Source organism: Saccopteryx bilineata, chromosome 6, assembly GCF_036850765.1.
Source record: "Saccopteryx bilineata isolate mSacBil1 chromosome 6, mSacBil1_pri_phased_curated, whole genome shotgun sequence".
Lineage (NCBI taxonomy): Eukaryota > Metazoa > Chordata > Mammalia > Chiroptera > Emballonuridae > Saccopteryx > Saccopteryx bilineata.
In genome coordinates, this window is record NC_089495.1 from 131,607,434 (window position 1) to 131,630,155 (window position 22,722).

The 22,722-nt window shown below is 43.1% G+C and overlaps 1 protein-coding gene across 5 annotated transcripts in view; it reads left to right on the forward strand.

The window, feature by feature from the left end:
- Positions 1-22,722, forward strand: part of DPP6 (dipeptidyl peptidase like 6) — a 590,008-nt gene that overhangs the window by 404,019 nt on the left and 163,267 nt on the right. For all 5 annotated transcript variants that reach the window (XM_066235792.1, XM_066235795.1, XM_066235791.1 and 2 more), the window contains exon 4: positions 9,980-10,074. In XM_066235792.1, coding sequence (XP_066091889.1) covers positions 9,980-10,074 — 95 coding nt within the window. The remainder of the gene's footprint in view (positions 1-9,979; positions 10,075-22,722) is intronic.

The window sequence follows — 22,722 nt, forward strand, 5'->3', positions numbered from 1 at the left end:
CTGCTAATAAGATGGGAATCCAACAGAGATGTGAGTCAGGCACACACACCTTTGAACGCGGAAAGGGCAAGACAAGAGAAAAATCACCAAACATCGGGCTCAGCAGAGCAGCGACAAGGGACCGTGGGCGCGGTGTTCCGTTGACCCTGTGAGAGCACATGTCTCCCTGCTATGACTGAACAGTTATTCCTAGGACGTGACTTACCAGCCGGAGTCTTAAAATTCTCCTAAGGAAGGCTTTGTGAAGGTTTAACATCACAGGTATCCCGTCTTAATTGTTCATGAGATACAGAAGATGTGTTGTTCAGCATTTCTCTGTCAGGGATAAACACTGGAAAGCTTAATATATTTCAGGAAGAAAAAAAGAAGCCGACATAAGTGGACCTCTTCAAGGTGCTGACTAGCATCCCTTTTCCGAGAGTCGAGCCGCTCTGCGCGTCCCTGTCTGGAAGGAATGAATTAATTTTTGAAAAGCGGCAGGACAATGTTACGAACATGAAAGCTCTGAGAATTCATTTAACATAATTAACTTGACCCAAAAAAGGGGGATGAGGACGGAAGGAGACTAGAGATGGAGGGTTTTTACTGTATGGGGACGTGTCATTACCCAGGTGTATTACGTACGCATTTATCCCGGGATCTTCAGCACTTTTACTGGAGGGTGATTCTTCACCAGGGGGTGCCCGTGAGCACAGGGGATGATATGCCCACCTGGGTAGACCCAACAAAGAAGGTGAGTTCCCTTAGATTCATGGCAACACTGGGGGTCTTTGACCATATTATAAGCTTTGTGAGGGGGGCTCTTTCAGAAAAACCAGGAAAGGTCCCATTGAGACCGGATACCCCCTTACCATCCCCTAGTACTTTGAGCCAACAGGATGGGCTGTTGCCTCCTCTTACGTCAACTCCAGAGGGCACAGGGAGGCAGGTGATGGGGCTTCTTCGCTTACGCTTCCAAACTGAGACACGCACTCGTGACACCCAATTGCCTTTAAACACCCAATGCACGTCACCCAGCCATGATTCTAGATAAGGAACTTTTGGAATATGTTTTTATCGTTGAACCTGTAGGATTACATTTTCAAAGACTATATATAAAAGGTGTCCTGGCCAATAGCTCAGTGGGTTAGAGCATCGTCCCAAAATGCAGAGGTGGCTGGTTTGATCCCCGGTCGGGGCACCTACAGGAGCAGCATGAGGTTTCTGTCTCCCTCTCCCTCTTTCTCCCCTCTCCTCATCAACCTCCCCCCCCACCCCCAGACTGGGATTAAAATCCGGTGCTCCTAATTGGTGGATCATCAGTGATATGAACAGTAAAATGTTAACATTTCGGAACAGTCCCTGCTGGCCAACACCTACGAACACAGAAGAACTGTGTAGTCCTCCGTCGCTATTATTTTTAATTAGCTTTAGAAGCCTCAGTTGTGCTTAGAGGAGTGTTGAAGTAGCGCCCCCTTGTGTCGAAGGATGCACATCACAACGATGGTGGGTGCTCCTGTTCGTCTTGTCCAGAGAATTGATTGGTTGACTGTAAGGTCAGCGGGCGAAGAGATTGATTGCTCCCATGGCCTATGTCTCCATGGGATCTACCACATGCCTGCGGCACATGGGCAGAGGCGGAGACAGATGCCATCTGGCTTGTTAATGGGGGGCGTGCGATTTCCTGATCGCTGAACTATTTATTATTCATTCGCGTGTTCACAGGGGATGTTACCTTGGGTGTAAATTTAGCCGCCTCCCAGTTATAATAACATTAGCAACGTGACACAGGATCGTTGGAGCAGGAACGGTGCTTTCTGCCAAAAGCCAAGAGCCTCAACGATTTGATTTCTTTCTTTCTTTCTTTCTTTTTTTAATGTAGTCAGGTGCGATGTGGAAGAAGAGAGATGGAATCCAGAAATAGCTAAGTCAAAGGGTCCACAGACGGGACCTCATTTGTATGATGTATGACTCTCGTCTGGTCCTTCTTTCTTTTCCGTCCAACAGATCATTAACAGCCCCAAAACCTCAAGACCATGTGGCTGAGCATGACCATGCAACACGGCATCTGGAAAGAGCCTCTCTAAATGACACATACCTAAGTTTATCTTTTCAATTGTAGTTAGGTTTCGGTTAAAAGATGACACAGCAAAGGGAGAATACATAGCATTAATTTTTGTGTGTGTGTACTGTGGGACTCTATGAAAATTGGATGAGTTTTTGGAACCTGAAGTTTGTGGGGTTAACCCCTGGCCCCTGCCTGCACTTGTACCTGGGGATGTGCAGTCCAAGGGAATATGTGAAAAGAGACTGCAGTTTGGGAGACTAGGAGCCATAAATGTTTGGTGAATAGAATGGGATTGAAAACCCATGGCATTCTGTCATCACAGAGTCAGAAACCAGAGAACGGTCCCTTGCTGACCAAGAATGTATGCTTTTGTTTTTATCTCCCCCCACACACACTACATTCTGGGTGGCAGCATCTGAAACATCTCAACATCAAAGTCTTAGGAGACTTCCAACTCAGACTTCCCCATTCTTAAATTAAGACGGTGCATTTATCACCCTTGACCAACCAATATCAATGCATCATTATTCACTGAAATTCATGCTTAATTCAGATTTCCGGACATTTTTTTTTAGATTTTATTTATTCATTTTTAGAGAGAGAGAATGAGAGAGAAAAGAGAGAGAGAAGGGGGAGGAGCAGGAAGCATCAATTCCCATATGTGCCTTGACCAGGTAAGCCCAGGGTTTCAAACTGGCAACCTCAGCATTCCAGGTCAACACTCTGTGCACTGTGCTACCATAGGTCAGGCCAGATTTCCTGACTTTTTGATTTTTTTTTTTTTTTTTTTGTATTTTTCTGAAGCTGGAAACAGGGAGAGAGAGTCAGACAGACTCCCGCATGCGCCCGACCAGGATCCACCCAGCACGCCCACCAGGGGGCGACGCTCTGCCCACCAGGGGGCGATGCTCTGCCCACCAGGGGGCGATGCTCTGCCCCTCCGGGGCATCACTCTGCTGCGACCAGAGCCACTCTAGCGCCTGGGGCAGAGGCCAAGGAGCCATCCCCAGCGCCCAGGCCATCTTTGCTCCAGTGGAGCCTTGCTGCGGGAGGGGAAGAGAGAAACAGAGAGGAAGGAGAGGGGGAGGAGTGGAGAAGCAGATGGGAGCCTCTCCTGTGTGCTCTGGCCGAGAATCGAACCCAGGACTTCTGCACGCCAAGCCAACGCTCTACCACTGAGCCAACCGGCCAGGGCAGATTTCCTGACTTTTAATGTCCCTTTTCCTCCTGGCTGGTGGCTCAGTGGATAGAATGTTGGCCTAGTGTGTGGATGTCTTGGGTACAGTTCCCAGTGAGGGAACTAAAAAGAAGTTCAGGGCACAGTAAAGAAGCAACTATCTGCTTCTCCTTCTCTGCCTCTTCCCTCCCACAGCCAGTGGCTCAAATTGGTTTGAGCATAGCCCTAGGTACTAAGGATGGCTTGGTCAGCCTCAGGCACTAAAAATAGCTCAGTACTTGAACATTGGCCCCAGATGATATTGCTTGGTGGATCCTGGGGCAGATGAGGTAGTCCACCTCACTATCTCCCCTCCTCTCACTTAAAAATAAATAAATAGATAGATAGATAGATAGATAGATAGATAATGATAATAATAATGTCCATTTTTATGTTGGGGTCTCATCCAGGTTATCATGTTATACTCAGTCCTCAAGTCTCCTGAGGCTCCTCTTGCTGTGAAAATTTCTCAGATGTTCCTGGTTTTGATGACCTTCATAGGAGTCCAAGTCAGGTGTTTTGGGGATTGTTGGTTGGGTCTCTGGAAACCTGTTCTTAAACCACATCTGTATTCGTAAGAGAGATTGGTCAGCTGTGTTCCTGTGCTGTCTCTGTGTCTGGGTGAAACTGGCCCCACAGAATGAGTCCAGCAGGGTTCCCTTCTCTTCTGTGTTTTGTCATCATTTTTCAGCTGTAACCTCTGCCCTTTCCCCTTTCACCCCTCCTTGTGGGCTCCTGTGACGTGTATGTTGTCATGCCCGGCGTCCCACTGGTCTCTGAAACTCTCGTTTTCCTCCCTGCTCCTCAGATGGGATGATCTCAGTTATAATCAAGTTCCCTGCGTCTTCCTTGCTGCCTGATCAAATATTATTTTTTGCACCCTTGAATGACTTATTTCAATTACTGGGCATTCAACTCCAGATTTTCTGTTGGGCTATTTTCAGTCATTTTTGTTTCTTCATTGATATTTTCTATTCAGTGACACATCACTTTCTCTCTCTCCCTTTCTCTCTCTCTCTTTTTTTCTTAGTTTTTGAGACATGGCATTGTTTAGTTCTTTAAACATATAACTAATTTATTTCTTTTCTCTTTTTAAAAAATTTTTATTGCATTTATTGGGGTGACATAGGTGAATAAAATTACATAGGTTTCAGGTGTCCAATTCTATAATGCACCATCTATACATTGTATTGTATATTCACCACCCCAAATAAAGTCTCCTCTCATCACCACTTATCCCCCTTCCTCCCACATCCACCTCCCCCTCCCCTACTCCCTCCTGCAGTCCCCACACTGTTGTCTTTGTCTAGGCGGTTTTATTCTTTGCTTAGTCCCTTCACCTTTTCAACCAGCCCCCGAACCCCCTCTTCTCTGACAGCTGTCATTCTGTTTTCCATCTATGAGTCAGTTTCTATTTCGTTCATTAGATTCCACATAGGAGTGAAATTATAAGGTACCTGTCTTTCTCTGACTGCCTCATTTCACTTACCTAATAGTTCATTCCAGAGTCCTCTTCCACCTGACCAGGTGGTGGCACAGTGGACAGAGCATAGGGTTGGGATGTGGAGGACCCAGGTTTGAAACCCTGAGGTCACCAGTTTGAGTGCAGGCTCATCTGGCTTGAGCATGGGATCATAGACATGACCCCATGGTTGCTGGCTCGAAGCCCAAGGTCTCTGGCTTGAGCAAGGAGTCACTCGGTCTGCTCTAGCCCCCGATCAAGGCACATATGAGAAAGCAATCAATGAACAACTAAGGAGTCGCAACAAAGAATTGATGCTTCTCATCTCTTTCCCTTCCTGTCTGTCCCTCTTTCTGACTTTCTCTCTCTCTTTGTCAAAAAAATAAAAATGAATAATAAAAAAGAACCTTCTTCCTAACATGTCTAATGTCTGAACTGCCCCAGGAACTGTTTTATTAACTGCTGAGTTTTTTTTGTTTTTCTTCCCACATATGGACCAACCGTCTTCTTTCTCTGCGTGTCCCATGGTTTTGGTTAAATACTGTATATTTTTCCACAATCCCGTGGGGTGACTCTGGAAATCAAATCATCTTTCTCCTTAGTGCTTATTGCTGCCTGTTGTTTGTTGCTGTTTGTGTGTCTAATGGCCTCCTGAACTAATTTAATAAAGTCTGCCTTCTTTTCGCGGGCAGCCACAGAAGTCTCTGCTGGGTTAGCTTAGTGGCTCTAGAATTATGAAACAGAGATGATTTCCTTAAGTTCCTGGAACCCATAAAGCTCCCAGCCTTTGCCAGCAAGCCCTGTGTGCACTTCCGGGCACAGCCGCAGCACGCAGGGGACAACCCTGCTGGGTCTTTGTTTCCTGCTCTCTGGAGTCTCAAGGTCAGCCAGAGGGGAGAGAAATCAGGGCATTCTCCCAAATACCCTAGGCTGCATGCAGACGCTCCGCATGTGAACACAGCCTTGTGCAGTCTCAGTAATATGTCCAAGTTTTCCAAAACTCTCCCGGACATCTTGTTCCCTAGCTTTCCCTGGTAGGTTGGTTTTTTTCTTTTCTTTTTCGGTCAACGTTTCATTTACTGCAACCGTTATCACCTCAGGCAGTTGCTGTTTTAAACAATTGTCACGGATTGTGTTTGACAAACGCCCCAGGGAAAAGGCTTTTGTGGTGAGCAAGCCCTGAGTCAATCAAATAATGACAAGCCCAGCAGCGTGTGGGTTTCCAGGAAACTGTCAGACAGATGAAGGAATGGCAGTCCTACAGAATGGGGGCTCCGGGAGATCTATAAAGCTGTTCTGTCCCCTCAGTAGCTTCTGCACTGGTGGATTTAATGACTACCCTGATTGCAAAGCTGTGTTGCTTTTTAAGACCACCAAGGAACAGGGGAGAGAAGATGCAAATGTGACAAGTCACAGCCACACAGTAGCTGACCTGAGCGAGATTCAGCCTTTCTTTCTTTCCTTTTTTTTTAAAAAAATAAGTGCACCTCAGGGCCCTGGTTAGCTCAGTGGTAGAATGTCAGCCAGGCCTGTGAAAGTCCTTGGTTCAGTTCCTGGTCAGGGCACACAGGAGAAACATCCATCCGCTTCTCCACCCTTCCCCCTCTCCTTTCTCTCTCTCTCTCTCTCTCTCTCTCTCTCTCTCTCCCCCCCTTCCACAGCCAAGGCTCCATTGGAGCAAAGTTGACCCCGGGCACTGAGGATGGCTCCATTGCCTCTGCCTCAGGTGCTAGAATGGCCCCAGATGGGCAGAGCATGTGGGAGTCTGACTGCCTCCCTGCTTCTCACTTCGGAAAAATACAAAAAAAAAGAAATCCAGTCTGAATCTTGCTTCCCAGCTTGGGACTATTTGCCACAACCCCTTTTGAAGTCTCCAGTTTCTGCCACAGGAGCTCAGTTTCATCTTGTACCTGAATCCTCCGGGTCTGCCTGGGCTCTTGACAGCTCGGGTGTTATTATTGCTTCTCCGGTTGCATTAGTGTGGATTAGGCCGGCTGTGACCATTATATCATATGGTCATTTGGGGGGAGTGGGATTCTGTCCTCTGGAGGGGAGCGGGTTCTGTAAGGGCTCTGAGTCGTCTGCAATGTGATGGCAGCGTCAGGAAGAGGACAGAGAGTTTCTCCTAGGGGTTTTTGGGAGGCTGGCACTGAAAGAAAGCTACATCTCGTCTACCTGTGTTTCCCCTTGGCGTGGAGTCAGTCACATGGCCCCGTCTAATGGCCCAAGAGGCTGGAAAATGTATTCTAGTTGAGCGGCTAGGAGGAAAAAAGCCAAACCTAGAAGTAGCGCACATCGCTTCTGACCCAACTGGTGCTAGACATCAGGCCTCTAGCCCTGCCTGACCTCAGAGGAATCTAGGACGTGTACAGTGGTGGGATTCAGCCCGTTTGCACCGATTCGGGTTCGACAGAACCGACACCTAGTTTTTGGTTGAGTTCGGTGAACCGGTTGTTAAAATGGCACTTGTCTTTAGGGTTCTCTCTAAGGGGGCCCCTGGGCAGCCACCCAATGTGGAAATTACAAATTGACATTCCTTACTCCTTTTTAACTTTCATCTGCGCAACAGCGTGTTCTAACTTCCTATAGTAATGTCCATTCTGTCCGTAGGTGGAAAATATTGCAAGTGAGGATGTCAATCAAGAAACAATATGGAAATGTCTTAAATAACAGTTTTATTATTTTTTTGTCAGGTATTATTTAATATTTTCTCATTAATATTTTAAAAACTCTCATAACATAGTCTAGTTTTATCTACTTCTTTTATTCTTATTTCAGTATTAAATGCATGAAATAATAAACTACCTTTCAGTATATCATTTTTTTATACTTAGACATTGTCATTAGGGCAGAGAACCGGGTGTTAAATTATTTGAATCCCACCACTGGACGTGTAGGCTGGTTGAAGGCCCAGGAGGAAAAGACAGAAATGGAACTTTCCAACCCTGTCAACCCCAGAGGTGGATGGTTGCATCGGTTTTCTGTGTCGTGGAGTAAAATTCTGTAAGATCACGCATGTGCAATGGCTTAAAGTATGGTAGGGCAGCGTTAGCCATGGCTTTGGGAAAACTAGACAGCCACACATGAAAAGAATGAAGTGTGGGACCCTTCACCTCACACCCTGTTCACAAATTATCTCAGCATGGGTCAGAGTAGTTATTGTTATTACGGAAGTAGGTGCCTTACTCAGAGTCATGTACACGCCAGGTCCAAAGCCAGTCTGAAAAACTCTTCTAAACTCTGGAGTCAGAGTTCAAAGGCTGAGCCATGTTTAGGAATTACTAGCAGGAAGACAAGGCCAGGTTTGCACCATGATGTTTTGTTACAAAGTCTCATACGCTCTTCCTAACCCACATCAATTTGTCAGGGAAATTACAGAATCCTTGTAAACATAACAACGTGAGGGCAAAGTCAGAGGAGCATCAAGATGCATAAAAGAAAAAAAAAAGCTTAACTGTATCCATCATCAAACAGTAAAATTTGGAAAAATTCTAGAATGCATTTCTAAACCTACACAAATACATCTTGGTATAATGAATCAAGGACTCTACACACCTTCCATCGTCCTTTTTATAGCGAGACTTACTATGATCCTGCTAGGGTATTTGTTGTTGTTTTAACAGCTTGTACTATTCTCACAGGAAACTGATGAGGTCAGACATCCGTTGGTAATGTCATTTCCCTCATGCTGTAAATAGTCCTCCTAGAACTTGTGAAAACATGTCAATTATTAACGCAATGCAACCCTCTGTCTATGCTGGATTAACACGCACCGTAATCGTTCACGCCATCCATTCCAAGGTTTTTCGGGGATCCACAGAGTTGTCCAGTGAGTCATGAAAAAAGTTAAGTCATTAAGGTCCTCTGTTAGAAAGCTGCCTTTTTTTTATTTTTTATCCATCAACATCATCGCACCCCATTCATAAATGGGATCCATTTTTTTTTTCTTCTGAGCGCTTTGTACTTCTAAGCATAATTGTGTTTTATTTACCTTTATCTGGTTAATGGAAGAAGCTTTTGAATCTGTGAGATAGGTCCCTGCTTGTAGCATTCTGAAATCTATTTTGGCATTCAGATAATCCTATCACAGAAATGATAGTTTTTTAAAAAAGTGTTTGTTGTTTTCTGTTCTTGGTGAACCAAACCGCGTCTCCTTCCACGTACTTCTATTTATAATGTTACATAAAATACTTTAAAGGTTGTATATTATTTTTCATGAGAAAATCACTGCTAATTCTAATAGTCCTTTTTTTTTTCTTCACCCTGGTAGCCTCCAGGCATCATGCCACATTCATAAAGCCTTTTTTTTTTCTCCACATTCATAAAGCTTTTTACTATTTGAATTTCTTGCTCACGGGTGAAGAAAAGAGAGTGATAAGCTTGGAATAACAATTTGATTCTCCTTGCCACTGAGAGGAGTTGGCCCCGTTTGTGGAAGCGGGCGTCCTAGTGGAGAAAGGATGATGGGGGGGGGTTCTCTATAGAACGTGAGCACAGCGAGAACGCTGGTACCCAGCCACCCCGTCCTGTGCGAACAAGGTCTCAGTGTGGACGCTGCCAAGCAGAAATCGTGTGGAACGGGCAGGGAACGAGGTCATCTTTGTAGGCAGTGACAGAATTCTAGCTGAGGACAGATGACTTCATGCTGAGTAGATGCCCTGCGGTTGGCAGAGCGTGGTCTGTGAACACAGTTTCGTCTGTGAGCCGATACGTTTTGCGGGGACAAAAACGGCCGGGCGCATTGAGACCTCACTCATTGGACTGCACACGAGAAGACGTACTTGAGTGGCAATCGTGTGGACCATAGAGTCTTGGGTGAAAATAATGTCACAAAATGAACACAAGGATGGAGGTGCTGGAATACATGTGTGCATGGATACAGATTTCACACTCGAGTTTCAGATACAAGAAATCGGTCTAATGGTGCCAGTTACCTTCTTAACCTGTTGTTTGTGTCCACCCTGTGTGTCCTACCCAAAAAAGATATAGAATCGTTCAACAATATTTTGCATATATATGCTTGCGTTTAATGTCAGTGTGTAGACTAGGAGCTAGGATCAGAGATGAGCTTCATAGGAGGTTACGTTCAGAGAAACGAAATATATTTCCCCACATTCAAAGGACCCTTTGATGGAATGTAGGACCAATTCTTTTTTCCCTGAAGTAGTCCATTCATTTTACACTCACATCTGTCAAAGGCTCGGTGGGTTTTTTGACATCTCATGTTTCTTTTTTAAAATTTCCTCTCTTGTAGATAAAGAATTCATCTACAGAGAAAAGCAAGGAAGTGTGATACTGCGGAATGTTGAAACAAATACATCTACTGTGTTGATAGAAGGCAAGAAAATCGTGAGTACTCTCTTCCGTAACCAGGACCATTTTTTCCATAGTCTCTCCCTCAAGTCAATAACATAGAAAAAGATTTGGCGTTTCAACTTTTGAAACAGGCCGGCAGAGCCGTGAACTTGTAATACTCTGGGCTGAGCAACAACGGACCATGTGACAGTCATTTAGTAAGATAAAAGCCCAGTTTCTGGCCCTGGCCAGTTGGCTCAGTGGTAGAGCGTCAGCCTGGCGTGCAGGAGTCTCGGGTTCGATTCTCGGCCAGGGCACACAGGAGAAGCGCCCATCTGCTTCTCCATCCCTCCCCCTCTCCTTCCTCTCTGTCTCTCTCTTCCCCTCCCGCAGCCAAGGCTCCACTGGAGCAAAGTTGGCCCGGGCGCTGAGGATGGCTCCATGGCCTCTGTCTCAGGCGCTAGAATGGCTCTGGTTGCAGCAGAGCGATGCCCCAGATGGGCAGAGCATCGCCTCCTGGTGGGCATGCTGGGTGGATCCCAGTCGGGTGCATGCAGGAGTCTGTCTGACTGCCTGCCTGTTTCCAACTTCAGAAAAATACAAAAAAAAAAAAAGAAAAAAAAAAGCCCAGTTTCTCCCTGTGTTCGGGAGATATCTCTGCAGGTTTTTCAAAGAAGTGTGGTAGATCCTACGTCATTGAAAGATAGAATCCCAAGGCTTTGCACATTCGCAGAACAATTGCACTCACATGTAGAAAATACACTGCACACAAAAATTAGGGGATATTTCAAAATGAATATGAAGCATAAAAAAGCATTTGATTTTTTATTAAACAAGAATATCAGGAAAGCAAACAAGAAGTCAAAGTTGTTTGATGGTGTAAATGAGATGTAAAACCAACTTTTATTTCATTGGTGAAAATGCACTAGACAAAAAGCTGAAAGTTCCGGAGTATCTGCACCTTCCCTGATCCTCTAGTTTTTGTGAGCAATGTAGTTCAGGAAGACTTGCTCAGTTTCATCTTAAAAACAACAAAACTACCAGCCAGGGAATTTTTAGGTAGGCACTGGCTGCGTTTGCTCTAATGACTGTAAGTGATGTTTATGCTTTAAAGCAAGGACTCAGCCCACGTGAATGCTGAGTACTGCTCTGTAATCTGGGGAAACCCATTTTCCCAGAGATGTAGGCATTGAGATGTGGAGTTTCTGTACAGTTCAAGGTATTTATTAGAAAACATTGAAGTGTTATACCCAAAATCAATTTAAAGAGAATTGTTTTTATTTTTTTTACAATCTATTCATTCTCATTCTTACAAAGACTGTATCTCCACGTTTAGGGACTTGATCATATTCTTATCCAATACTTTGGGGACGTTGATAGAAAACACGAAGGCAAATTTGAAATCAGAAGGGTCATAACCAGTAGTGGGATTCAGCCAGAACCGATACCTATTTTTTGATTGAGTTTGGCGAACCGGTTGTTAAAATGGCTGTTGTCATCAGGGTTCTCTGTAAGGTGGGCACCTGGGCAGCTGCCCAACGGAAATCACAAATCAACATTCCTTACTCTTTTTTAATGTTATCTGAGCAACAGCCCATAGGAATGTTCATTCTGTCCATAGGTGAAAACCATTGCAAGTGAGGACGCCAATCAAGAAGCAGTATGGAAATATCTTAAATAACAGTTTTATTGTTTTTTTGTCAGGTATTATTTAATATTTTGAAACTTTCATATAACATAATCTAGTTTTACGGACCTCTTTTATTCTTATTTCAGTATTAAATACATGAGACAGTGTACTACCCTTTGGTATATTGTCTTTTTATACTTAAAACAGTCATTAGGGCAGAGAACCGGTTGTTAAATTATTTGACTCCTACCACTGGTCATAACACGCCTCTGGTGAGGATGAGGAATGTGGAAAGCCTAGAATTCTAAACTCTGGGGAATAGAGGAGACCGTAGTGGGAAAACAAGTCACCTGCTTTTACAGGTAAGGGTCCTGAGCCTCGTCAGAATCTCTTGGGGGGGGGGGTGGGGGCTCAGGCAGGTCCCTGGAACCTTTGTTCTGTCCCAGGGACAAGAAAGGTTGGCTCCACCTTGGTACTTCTCCCACACCCATTCCAAAGGGGCTCATTCTTCTTTTTCCTCCTCGGGAACATATCACTCACTGTTTCAATACCTTTCATTTCTTTTCTAGTGGAATGATTGCTTTTTCTTTAAAAATAAAAATGACAGCTCCCCCAAACAATAGCTTCATGGAATTAAATCATATCCAGCGAAGTAAGCCCCAGAAAGAATGGACATGGCTTCATTTTTGCATTAAAAAAAAAAAAAAAAAAAAAACAACTCGGAGGATGACGTCAGAGTAATGGCGGGGTAGGAAGCGATACCGATAAATCTCCCCCTAAACTCAACAAGATCTTCAACCAGAAACAGAAAAACCTATACTTGGAGCTTCCAGATTCTTCGCAATACACCCAAAGGTATTATTGAGTGAAAAATTGGCTAAATATATAACCAAACCCCGAAGGAAATAGGGAATAAGAAATGCTCCGCCTTCCTCACTAACCTAAACAGGGCAGCTTTCTCTGGTAACTGTGAATATAGAAACTGAGGCGGGCAAAGGGGGTGAATAGATCCAGGCCGCCGCGGCACAAACGGCCGAACCAGGCTGTGGCACGGAGATCCAAGCCGAGGAAAATCTGATCCTGTGGCAACCCGGGCAATACAAGCTAACACTCGCGCCAAACCCAAACAAAGAAAGAAAAGCGGAGCGGCCATTTTACCCGGTCTCCTGGTCGGTGCACAGTTAGTGGGCGAGAATTTCTTCCTAGGCCCCGAGAGTGGGTGCCTGTGTTGCCCCACGGAGAGGCAGGGTCAGAGGCCTTTCTGTGGGCCGAGGGCAGAGTCTCTGGGCAGCCCCAGCGCCCTGGGAAAGCCACGCACGGGAGGGAGTGAGAACTAATTCCAACGGTGGAGATTTTCCGTGCTGGAGGGTGTTTCACTCAGAGGGAAACGTGGCCGGCCTCATATCCTGGTTTGCGCGTGCAGATAAGGAGTGAGCAATTCCTCCGAGTGCCTCGGCAGTGCGCGCCCGTGTTATCGCACAGAGGGGCAGAGTCAGGGGCCTTTGTGTGGGCCAAAGCGGAATCTCGAGCCGCCCCAGCACCTTGCAAAAGCCGCGCACGGGGACAGAGCGAGACTCAATTCCAACGCTGCAACTTTTCCCTGCGGTTGGGGGTTTCACTCAGAGCGTGAGACTGCTGGCTGGATATCCTGGTCTACGCGCGCAGACAGTGAGTGAGAGTTTCCTCCAAGCGCCCCGGAAGTGGGCGCCCGCTTGTGTTACCGGACAGAGTGGCAGAGCCAGAGGTCTTTGAGTGGGTGGAAAGCCCGCCTGATTATGCTAGCAGCTCTGACTGACTGAGCCTTACCCAGAGCCCTGTGCTGAGTGGGAATAGAGTGGGGAGTTGCCAGCTCTTTGAGCCTCTTACTATCCAGGCAGAGGCAGCAGCAACCCCATAGCTGGATTATCAGGCTACTAATTGAGGAAGGAAAGACTAGGAGAAAGGCTCCAGGAACACGGACTCTGTCACTGTTGGAGCCTATAAATGCTAATGAGCTTCGACTGCCAACGAGACTAAAGCACAATACATGACATTGCCATAGAGACTTATCAACTGCAAACCTCTACCTGAGCGTGCCAAAGGGGCAGAACCCGGGGTACAGAGTCACCGACCAGGAAGAGGGAGAGAAAAGAAAAAGCAAGAAGATAACCTCTCAAAATCAAGAATAATCTGCAGACTTTATAACCTATCCCATTTTATTATATTTGTTCGTTTGTTTCTCTTATCTTCATTCTTGATACTTTTTTTTCCTCCTCCAATTTGGCCGATTAACTCTCTACTGGTCTTACTCTCTCCTCTCCTTGAACTACACTACCCATAAGTGTTACATCTCCCATTATCTTTTCTCTTCTCTTCCTTTCTATGAGGGTTGCACTCCAAAACCCTTAACTCTCTCTCTCTCTCTCTCCTTTCTTTTTTCTTCTTTTAGTGGTTCCCTCTTTTTTTCTCTCTCTCTCTTTCTTTTCTCCCTCTATATTAGTTTCTTCCTTTCTCCTTTACATCTCCTCTCATTCAAACCTCAATAACAAACAAATTATCTTATCTGGGACTCAAACCTATGTTTGTGGCATTTTGGGGGTTTTTTACTTCACCTTTTTAACTCACTAGCAGTGCTCCCATCCCTGGCTCTCCATATTATCTAGTTCTTGTTCCACTAAATACAATAGTAATTTTTTAATTTGTCCCCCCATTTTTCCGTTTTCCTCTTATTCCTCTCATCATAACTCTTAGACAACTAACACCTAAAAGCAAATAATTTTATTCTTGACCCAAATTTTTTCCTTATTTGCTTTTTGTGGGTCCATACGCTCTTTTTTCTTTTTTCTTTTTTTTTTCCCCCCCTTTATTACTTTTCCCCAATTCAGGCCCTCCATGACAGGCATTGTTTGTTATAATTCACAGTCCACCACAAGATTTTCTCAAGAAAGAGGGGAGAGGAGAGGAGAGGAAAAAAGGAGGGGGGGGAATAATTTCCTTTTTTAAAAAATTTTTATTTTATTTAATTTTTCTTTATTTCATTATTAATTTTTTTTAAAAAAAAACAACTCTTCGATTTTTTATTTTTTATTTTATTTTTTTTAACTTTTTATTCTTTATTAAATCTCATTAATACTATCAACAAAACCACCCTCAGATGCCATTAAGGAAGAGAAAATCGAATATCATGGGTACAAAAGAAAGAGAGGTAACACAGCTAGATGAGGAAAAATCTATGGAGAAAAAATTTAATATATTGGAAACAATGGAGCTAAATGACAGAGAATTCAAGATAGAAATCCTAAAAATCCTCCGAGATATACAAGAAAACACAGAAAGGCAATTTAGGGAGCTCAGAAAACAACTCAATGAACACAAAGAATATATGTCCAAGGAAATTGAAACTATAAAAACAAATCAAACAGAGATGAAAAACTCAATTCACGAGCTGAAAAATGAAGTAACAAGCTTAGCTAATAGAACAGGTCAGATAGAAGAGAGGATTAGTGAAATAGAAGACAAGCAACTTGAGGCACAACAGAGAGAAGAAGAAAGAGACTCAAAAATTTAAAAAAATGAGATAGCCCTAGAAGAATTATCTGACTCCATCAAAAAGAATAACATAAGAATAATAGGTATATCAGAGGGAGAAGAGAGAGAAAATGGAATGGAGAACATACTCAAACAAATAATAGATGAGAACTTCCCAAGCCTGTGGAAAGAACTAAAGCCTCAAGTTCAAGAAGCAAACAGAACTCCAAGTTTTCTTAACCCCAACAAACCTACTCCAAGGCATATCATAATGAAATTGACACAAACCAACAGCAAAGAAAAAATTCTCAAGGCAGCCAGGGAAAAGAAGAATACAACATATAAAGGAAGGCCCATTAGATTATCATCAGATTTCTCAGCAGAAACTCTACAAGCTAGAAGAGAGTGGACCCCAATATTTAAAGTCCTGAAAGAGAGGAACTTTCAGCCACGAATACTATACCCATCAAAGCTATCCTTCAAATACGAAGGAGAAATAAAAACATTCACAGATACAGAAAAGATGAGGGAATTTATCATCAGAAAACCCCCACTCCAGGAATTACTAAAGGGGGTTCTCCAATCAGATACAAAGAAAAAAAAAAACAGAGCCACAAGTAAAAGCTCCAAGAAGAACACAATAAAACCAAATTTAAACTGTGACAACAACAAAAAGAAAGAGAGGGAGAAGATGGAGATTAACAGTAGCAAAGGACGATGGAGTGCAAAAGTACTCACAAAATAGTTCGCTACAATGAACAGGGTAGGGACCCTTTTCATTACTCAGAGGTAACCACCATTGAAAAAACCACCACAGAAGCACACGAGATAAAAAAGATAGCAACAGAGGAAAGATGTATGGAATACAACCAAATAAAAACAAAAGATAGAAAAACGAAAGAGAAAGATCAAACAAGACACAAAACTAACAGAAAGCAAGATATAAAATGGCAATAGGGAACTCACAAGTATCAATAATTACACTAAATGTAAACGGATTAAACTCACCAATAAAAAGGCACAGAGTAGCAGAATGGATTAAAAAAGAAAATCCAACTGTATGCTGCCTACAGGAAACTCATCTAAGTAACAAGGATAAAAACAAATTCAAAGTGAAAGGCTGGAAAACAATACTCCAAGCAAATAACATCCAAAAAAAAGCAGGTGTAGCAATACTCATATCGGATAATGCTGACTACAAGACAGGAAAAGTACTCAGAGACAAAAATGGCCATTTCATAATGGCTAAGGGGACACTGAATCAAGAAGACATAACAATTCTTAATATATATGCACCAAACCAAGGAGCACCAAAATATATAAGACAGCTACTTATTGATCTTAAAACAAAAACTGACAAAAATACAATCATACTTGGAGACCTCAATACACCACTGACGGCTCTAGATCGGTCATCCAAACAGAGAATCAACAAAGACATAGTGGCCTTAAACAAAACACTAGAGCACCTGGATATGATAGGCATCTACAGGACATTTCATCCCAAAGTGACTGAGTATACATTTTTCTCCAGTGTACATGGATCATTCTCAAGAATTGACCATATGTTGGGCCACAAAAACAACATCAGCAAATTCAGAAAAATTAAAGTTGTACCAAGCATATTTTCTGATCATAAAGCCTTGAAACTAGAATTCAACTGCAAAAAAGAGGAAAAAAACCCACAAAAATGTGGAAACTAAACAACATACTTTTAAAAAATGAATGGGTCAAAGAAGAAATAAGTGCAGAGATCAAAAGATATATACAGACTAATGAAAATGACAATACGACATATCAGAATCTATGGGATGCAGCAAAAGCAGTGATAAGAGGGAAGTTCATATCACTTCAGGCATATATGAACAAACAAGAGAGAGCCCAAGTGAACCACTTAACTTCCCACCTTAAGGAACTAGAAAAAGAAGAACAAAGAAAACCCAAAACCAGCCGAAGAAAGGAGATAATAAAAATCAGAGCAGAAATAAATGAATTAGAGAACAGAAAAACTATAGAAAAAATTAATAGAACAAGGAGCTGGTTCTTTGAAAAGATCAACAAAATTGACAAACCCTTGGCAAGACTTACCAAGGAAAAAAGAGAAAGAATCATATAAACAAAATCCAAAATGAAAGAGGAGAAATCACCACGGACACCGTAGATATACAAAGAATTATTGTAGAATACTATGAAAAACTTTATGCCACTAAATTCAACAACCTAGAAGAAATGGATAAATTCCTAGAAAAATACAACCTTCCTAGACTGAGTCAAGAAGAAGCAGAAAGCCTAAACAGACCTATCAGTAGAGAAGAAATAGAAAAAAACATTAAAAACCTCCCCAAAAATAAAAGTCCAGGCCCTGATGGCTATACCAGCGAATTTTATCAAACATTCAAAGAAGACTTGGTTCCTATTCTACTGAAAGTCTTCCAAAAAATTGAAGAAGGAGCTATACTTCCAAACACATTTTATGAGGCCAACATAACCCTCATACCAAAACCAGGCAAGGATGGCACAAAAAAAGAAAACTACAGACCAATATCTCTAATGAATACAGATGCTAAAATGCTAAACAAAATACTAGCAAATCGAATACAACAACATATTAAAAAAATAATACATCATGATCAAGTGGGATTCATCCCAGAATCTCAAGGATGGTTCAACATACGTAAAACGGTTAATGTAATACACCATATCAACAAAACAAAGAACAAAAACCACATGATCTTATCAATAGACGCAGAAAAGGCTTTTGATAAAATACAACACAATTTTATGTTTAAGACTCTCAACAAAATGGGTATAGAAGGAAAATATCTCAACATGATAAAGGCCATATATGATAAACCATCAGCTAACATCATATTAAATGGCACTAAACTGAAGGCTTTCCCCCTTAAATCAGGAACAAGACAGGGTTGTCCACTCTCTCCACTCTTATTTAATGTGGTACTAGAGGTTCTAGCCAGAGCAATCAGACAAGACAAAGAAATAAAAGGCATCCATATCGGAAAAGAAGAAGTAAAGGTATCACTTTTTGTAGATGATATGATCCTATACATCGAAAACCCCAAAGAATCCACAAAAAGACTACTAGAAACAATAAGCCAATACAGTAAGGTCGCAGGATACAAAATTAACATACAGAAGTCAATAGCCTTTCTATATGCCAACAATGAAACAACGGAGAAGGAACTCAAAAGAATAATCCCCTTCACGATTGTAACAAAAAAAATAAAATACTTAGGAATAAACATAACAAAGAATGTAAAGGACTTATATAATGAAAACTATAAACCATTGTTAAGGGAAATCAAAAAAGATATAATGAGATGGAAGAATATACCTTGTTCTTGGCTGGGAAGAATAAATATAATCAAGATGGCTATATTACCCAAAGCAATATGCAAATTTAATGCAATTCCCATCAAAATTCCAATGACATTTTTTAAAGAAATAGAGCAAAAAATCATCAGATTTATATGGAACTATAAAAAGCCCCGAATAGCCAAAGCAATCCTAAAGAAAAAGAATGAAGCTGGGGGCATAACAATACCTGACTTCAAACTCTATTATAGGGCCACGACAATCAAAACAGCATGGTATTGGCAGAAAAATAGACACTCAGACCAATGGAACAGAATAGAAAGTCCAGAAATAAAACCACATATATATAGTCAAATAATTTTTGATAAAGGGGCCAACAACACACAATGGAGAAAAGAAAGCCTCTTCAATAAATGGTGCTGGGAAAACTGGAAAGCCACATGCAAAAGAATGAAACTGGACTACAGTTTGTCCCCCTGTACAAAAATTAACTCAAAATGGATCAAAGATCTAAACATAAGACCTGAAACAATTAAGTACATAGAAGAAGACATAGGTACTCAACTCATGGACCTGGGTTTTAAAGAGCATTTTATGAATTTGACTCCACAGGCAAGAGAAGTGAAGGCAAAAATTAATGAATGGGACTACATCAGACTAAGAAGTTTTTGCTCAGCAAGAGAAACTGATAACAAAATAAACAGAAAGCCAACTAAATGGGAAATGATATTTTCAAACAACAGCTCAGATAAGGGCCTAATATCCAAAATATACAAAGAACTCATAAAACTCAACAACAAACAAACAAACAATCCAATAAAAAAATGGGAAGAGGATATGAATAGACACTTCTCCCAGGAAGAAATACAAATGGCCAACAGATATATGAAAAGATGCTCATCTTCTTTAGCTATTAGAGAAATGCAAATCAAAACGGCAATGAGATACCACCTCACACCTGTTCGATTAGCTGTTATTAGCAAGTCAGGTAATAGCAAATGTTGGAGAGGCTGTGGAGAAAAAGGAACCCTCATACACTGTTGGTGGGAATGTAAAGTAGTACAACCATTATGGAAGAAAGTATGGTGGTTCCTCAAAAAACTGAAAATAGAACTACCTTATGACCCAGCAATCCCTCTACTGGGTATATACCCCAAAAACTCAGAAACATTGATACGTAAAGACACATGCAGCCCCATGTTTATTGCAGCATTGTTCACAGTGGCCAGGACATGGAAACAACCAAAAAGCCCATCAATAGATGACTGGATAAAGAAGATGTGGCACATATACACTATGGAATACTACTCAGCCATAAGAAATGATGACATCGGATCATTTACAGCAAAATGGTGGGATCTTGATAACATGATACAAGCGAAATAAGTAAATCAGAAAAAAACAGGAACTGTATTATTCCATACGTAGGTGGGACATAATAGTGAAACTAAGAGACATTGATAAGAGTGTGGTGGTTAGGGGGAGGAGGGGGGAATGGGAGAGGGATAGGGGGTGGGGAGGGGCACAAAGAAAACAAGATAGAAGGTGACAGAGGACAATCTGACTTTGGGTGGTGGGTATGCAATATAATTGAACGACAAGATAACCTGGACTTGTTATCTTTGAATATATGTATCCTGATTTATTGATGTCACCCCATTAAAAAAATAAAATTATTAAAAAAAAAAACAAAAGGAAAAAAAAAAAAAACTCAGCCCTGGCTGGTTGGCTCAGTGGTAGAGCGTCGGCCTGGCGTGCGGGAGTCCCGGGTTCAATTTCCGGCCAGGGCACACAGGAGAAGCGCCCATCTGCTTCTCCGCCCCTCCCCCTCTCCCTCTCCTTCCTCTCTGTTTCTCTCTTCCCCTCCTGCAGCCACTGGAACAAAGTTGGCCCCAGCACTGAGGATGGCTCTGTGGCCTCTGCCTCATTTGCTAGAGTGGCTCTGGTCGCAACAGAACAAAGCCCCAGAGGGGCAGAGCATCGCCCCCTGGTGGGCAGAGCGTCGCCCCCTGGTGGGCGTGCCGGGTGGATCCCGGTCCGGCGCATGCGGGAGTCTGTCTGACTGCCTCCCTGTTTCCAACTTCAGGAAAAAAAAAAAAAAAAAAAAAAAAACTGATCTTGGGTCAAATTGCTCCCCTAAGAAAGCTAGATCCAACCAATGTCAGAGTTCTGAGATTGCAGAAGTGGTTTTCTGATACGAATCGCAGAGAGAGAGCAAGAGCGCACACAATAAGATGGCGGCTGGCGGTAAATGCATTTTCATGTCACCGTGTGATCGATATTTCCTGCGAGGGTGGCAGTTTAGTAAAAAGCAGGGCACTGACCACCTAGCAGCGCTTAGAGAGGAAGTGAGCCTGGGACCTGCCTTCTTCTCCCATCAATAGCTCGTGATACATCGTCTATTTTAACTGAAGCTGTTTTAGCCAAGTAATGAGGCAACTTCAGAGACCCCATTAGGGGAAAGAAAAACAAAAGGGAAGACCCCGTCTTGCAAATCGGCGGGCTTGCTTCGTGTCAGGCAGCCTCTCTCTTCTAAAAATGTCATTTATTCGCTCACGTTACAAATGTTTATTGGGCACCACATGTGTCCGACCCGATCAGCCTGATTCACAATCATGCCTGGTTTATTCTTGTCTGAAAACTCCATTTACCTGCTCTTGCTCATACAAACAGACCTCAGGAGAAGAGGAACAGGGGAAACATCAGGTAGGGGCCAGCACTCTAACTCAGAGCATAGAAACGCAGTATTTAATTAAATCCTGCTGAGCCCTGGCCGGTTGTCTCAGTCATAGAGCGTCGGCTCAGCATATGGAAGTCCCAGGTTCAATTCCAGGTCAAGGCACACAGGAGAAGCGCCCATCTGCTTCTTCTTCCCTCCCCCTCTTGCTTCTCTCTCTGTCTCTGTGTCTCTTTCTCTTCCTCTCCTGCAACCATGGCTTGATTGGAGCAAGTTGGCCCTGGGCACTGAAGATGGCTCCATGGCTTCTGCCTCAGGCCTTAAGAAGAGCTTGATTACTGAACAATGGAGCAGTGTGCATCGCCCCTTAGTGGGCTTGCCAGGTAGATCCTGATTGGGATACATGCAGGAGTCTGTCTCTGCCTCCCCTCTTGTCACTGAACAAATTGGAAAAGGGTCTTCGTTATGTTACACCTCCCGTTTATTTTCCCGGTCAGCATCTCTCATGCTCCAACTGGGCTTTGGGGTATTTTGGGCAGTGGCTGTCCAGTTCCTGAAGAATCTTTTAAAACATTTTTTACTGCGTAGCATATTGACGTTTTTTGTTGTTGTTGCTTTATTTTTTGTTTTTTGGGGGATTTTTTTTTTGAGAGAGGAGGGGGGGGAGAAAGATGGGATGAGAAAGAGATGAGTTGCAGCACCTTAGTTGTTCATTGATTGCTTTCTCATCTGTGCCCTGACTGGGAGGCTCCAGCTGAGTCAGTAACCCTTTGCTCAAGCCAGTGACCTTGGGCTTCAAGCCAGTGACCTTAGGCTTCAAGCCAGCAATCTTGAGATCATGTGGATGAGCCCAGGCCCAAACCAGTGACCCCACATTCAAGCCTGATGAGCCCATGCTCAAGCCAGTAACCTCAAGGTTTCAAACCTGGGACCTCAGTGTCCCAAGTCAAGGGTATACCCACAGTGCCACCACTGGTCAGGCCAACATTGACTACATTCCTCCCTCCCTCCCTCCCTCCCTCCCTCCCTCCCTCCCTTCTTTCCTTCCTTCTTTTTCTTTCTCTTCCTTCACTTCTTTCCTTTCTTTTTTCTTGTACTTCTGTCCTTCCTTTCTCCTTCTAGCTCCTTCTTTCCAGTAGAAGTGCATTTAACACAGACTTCCTACATCTTCCTGAGTTTAATTATGTTTCACTGGGGTGGGATGGGGTAGATGACATTCTTATAAAACATGGTGCCCACCCTCCAATTCTTCTCAGACATAAAAGCAGACATTCTCAGGAGGATGGCATGGTTAGCTTTCACTTGGGATTTAGGTATTTAAAGCTGGCGTTGTCTCTGAAGATGATGTCCTTCAAACCCTTTTCCTCAGATGAAGAAACCGAGAAGGTCCACAAACAGGACTTTGGCTTGACCACCACATAATGGGCATGGTTGACCTAACAGACCTGTGTTCAGGATACTCCGCTGGGTCGACCTGTGTGTGACATTCAGACTTTATATGCCCTTTGTACTGACAGTGCCCGGGATGACAGGACGTGGTGGGACCGATACAGTC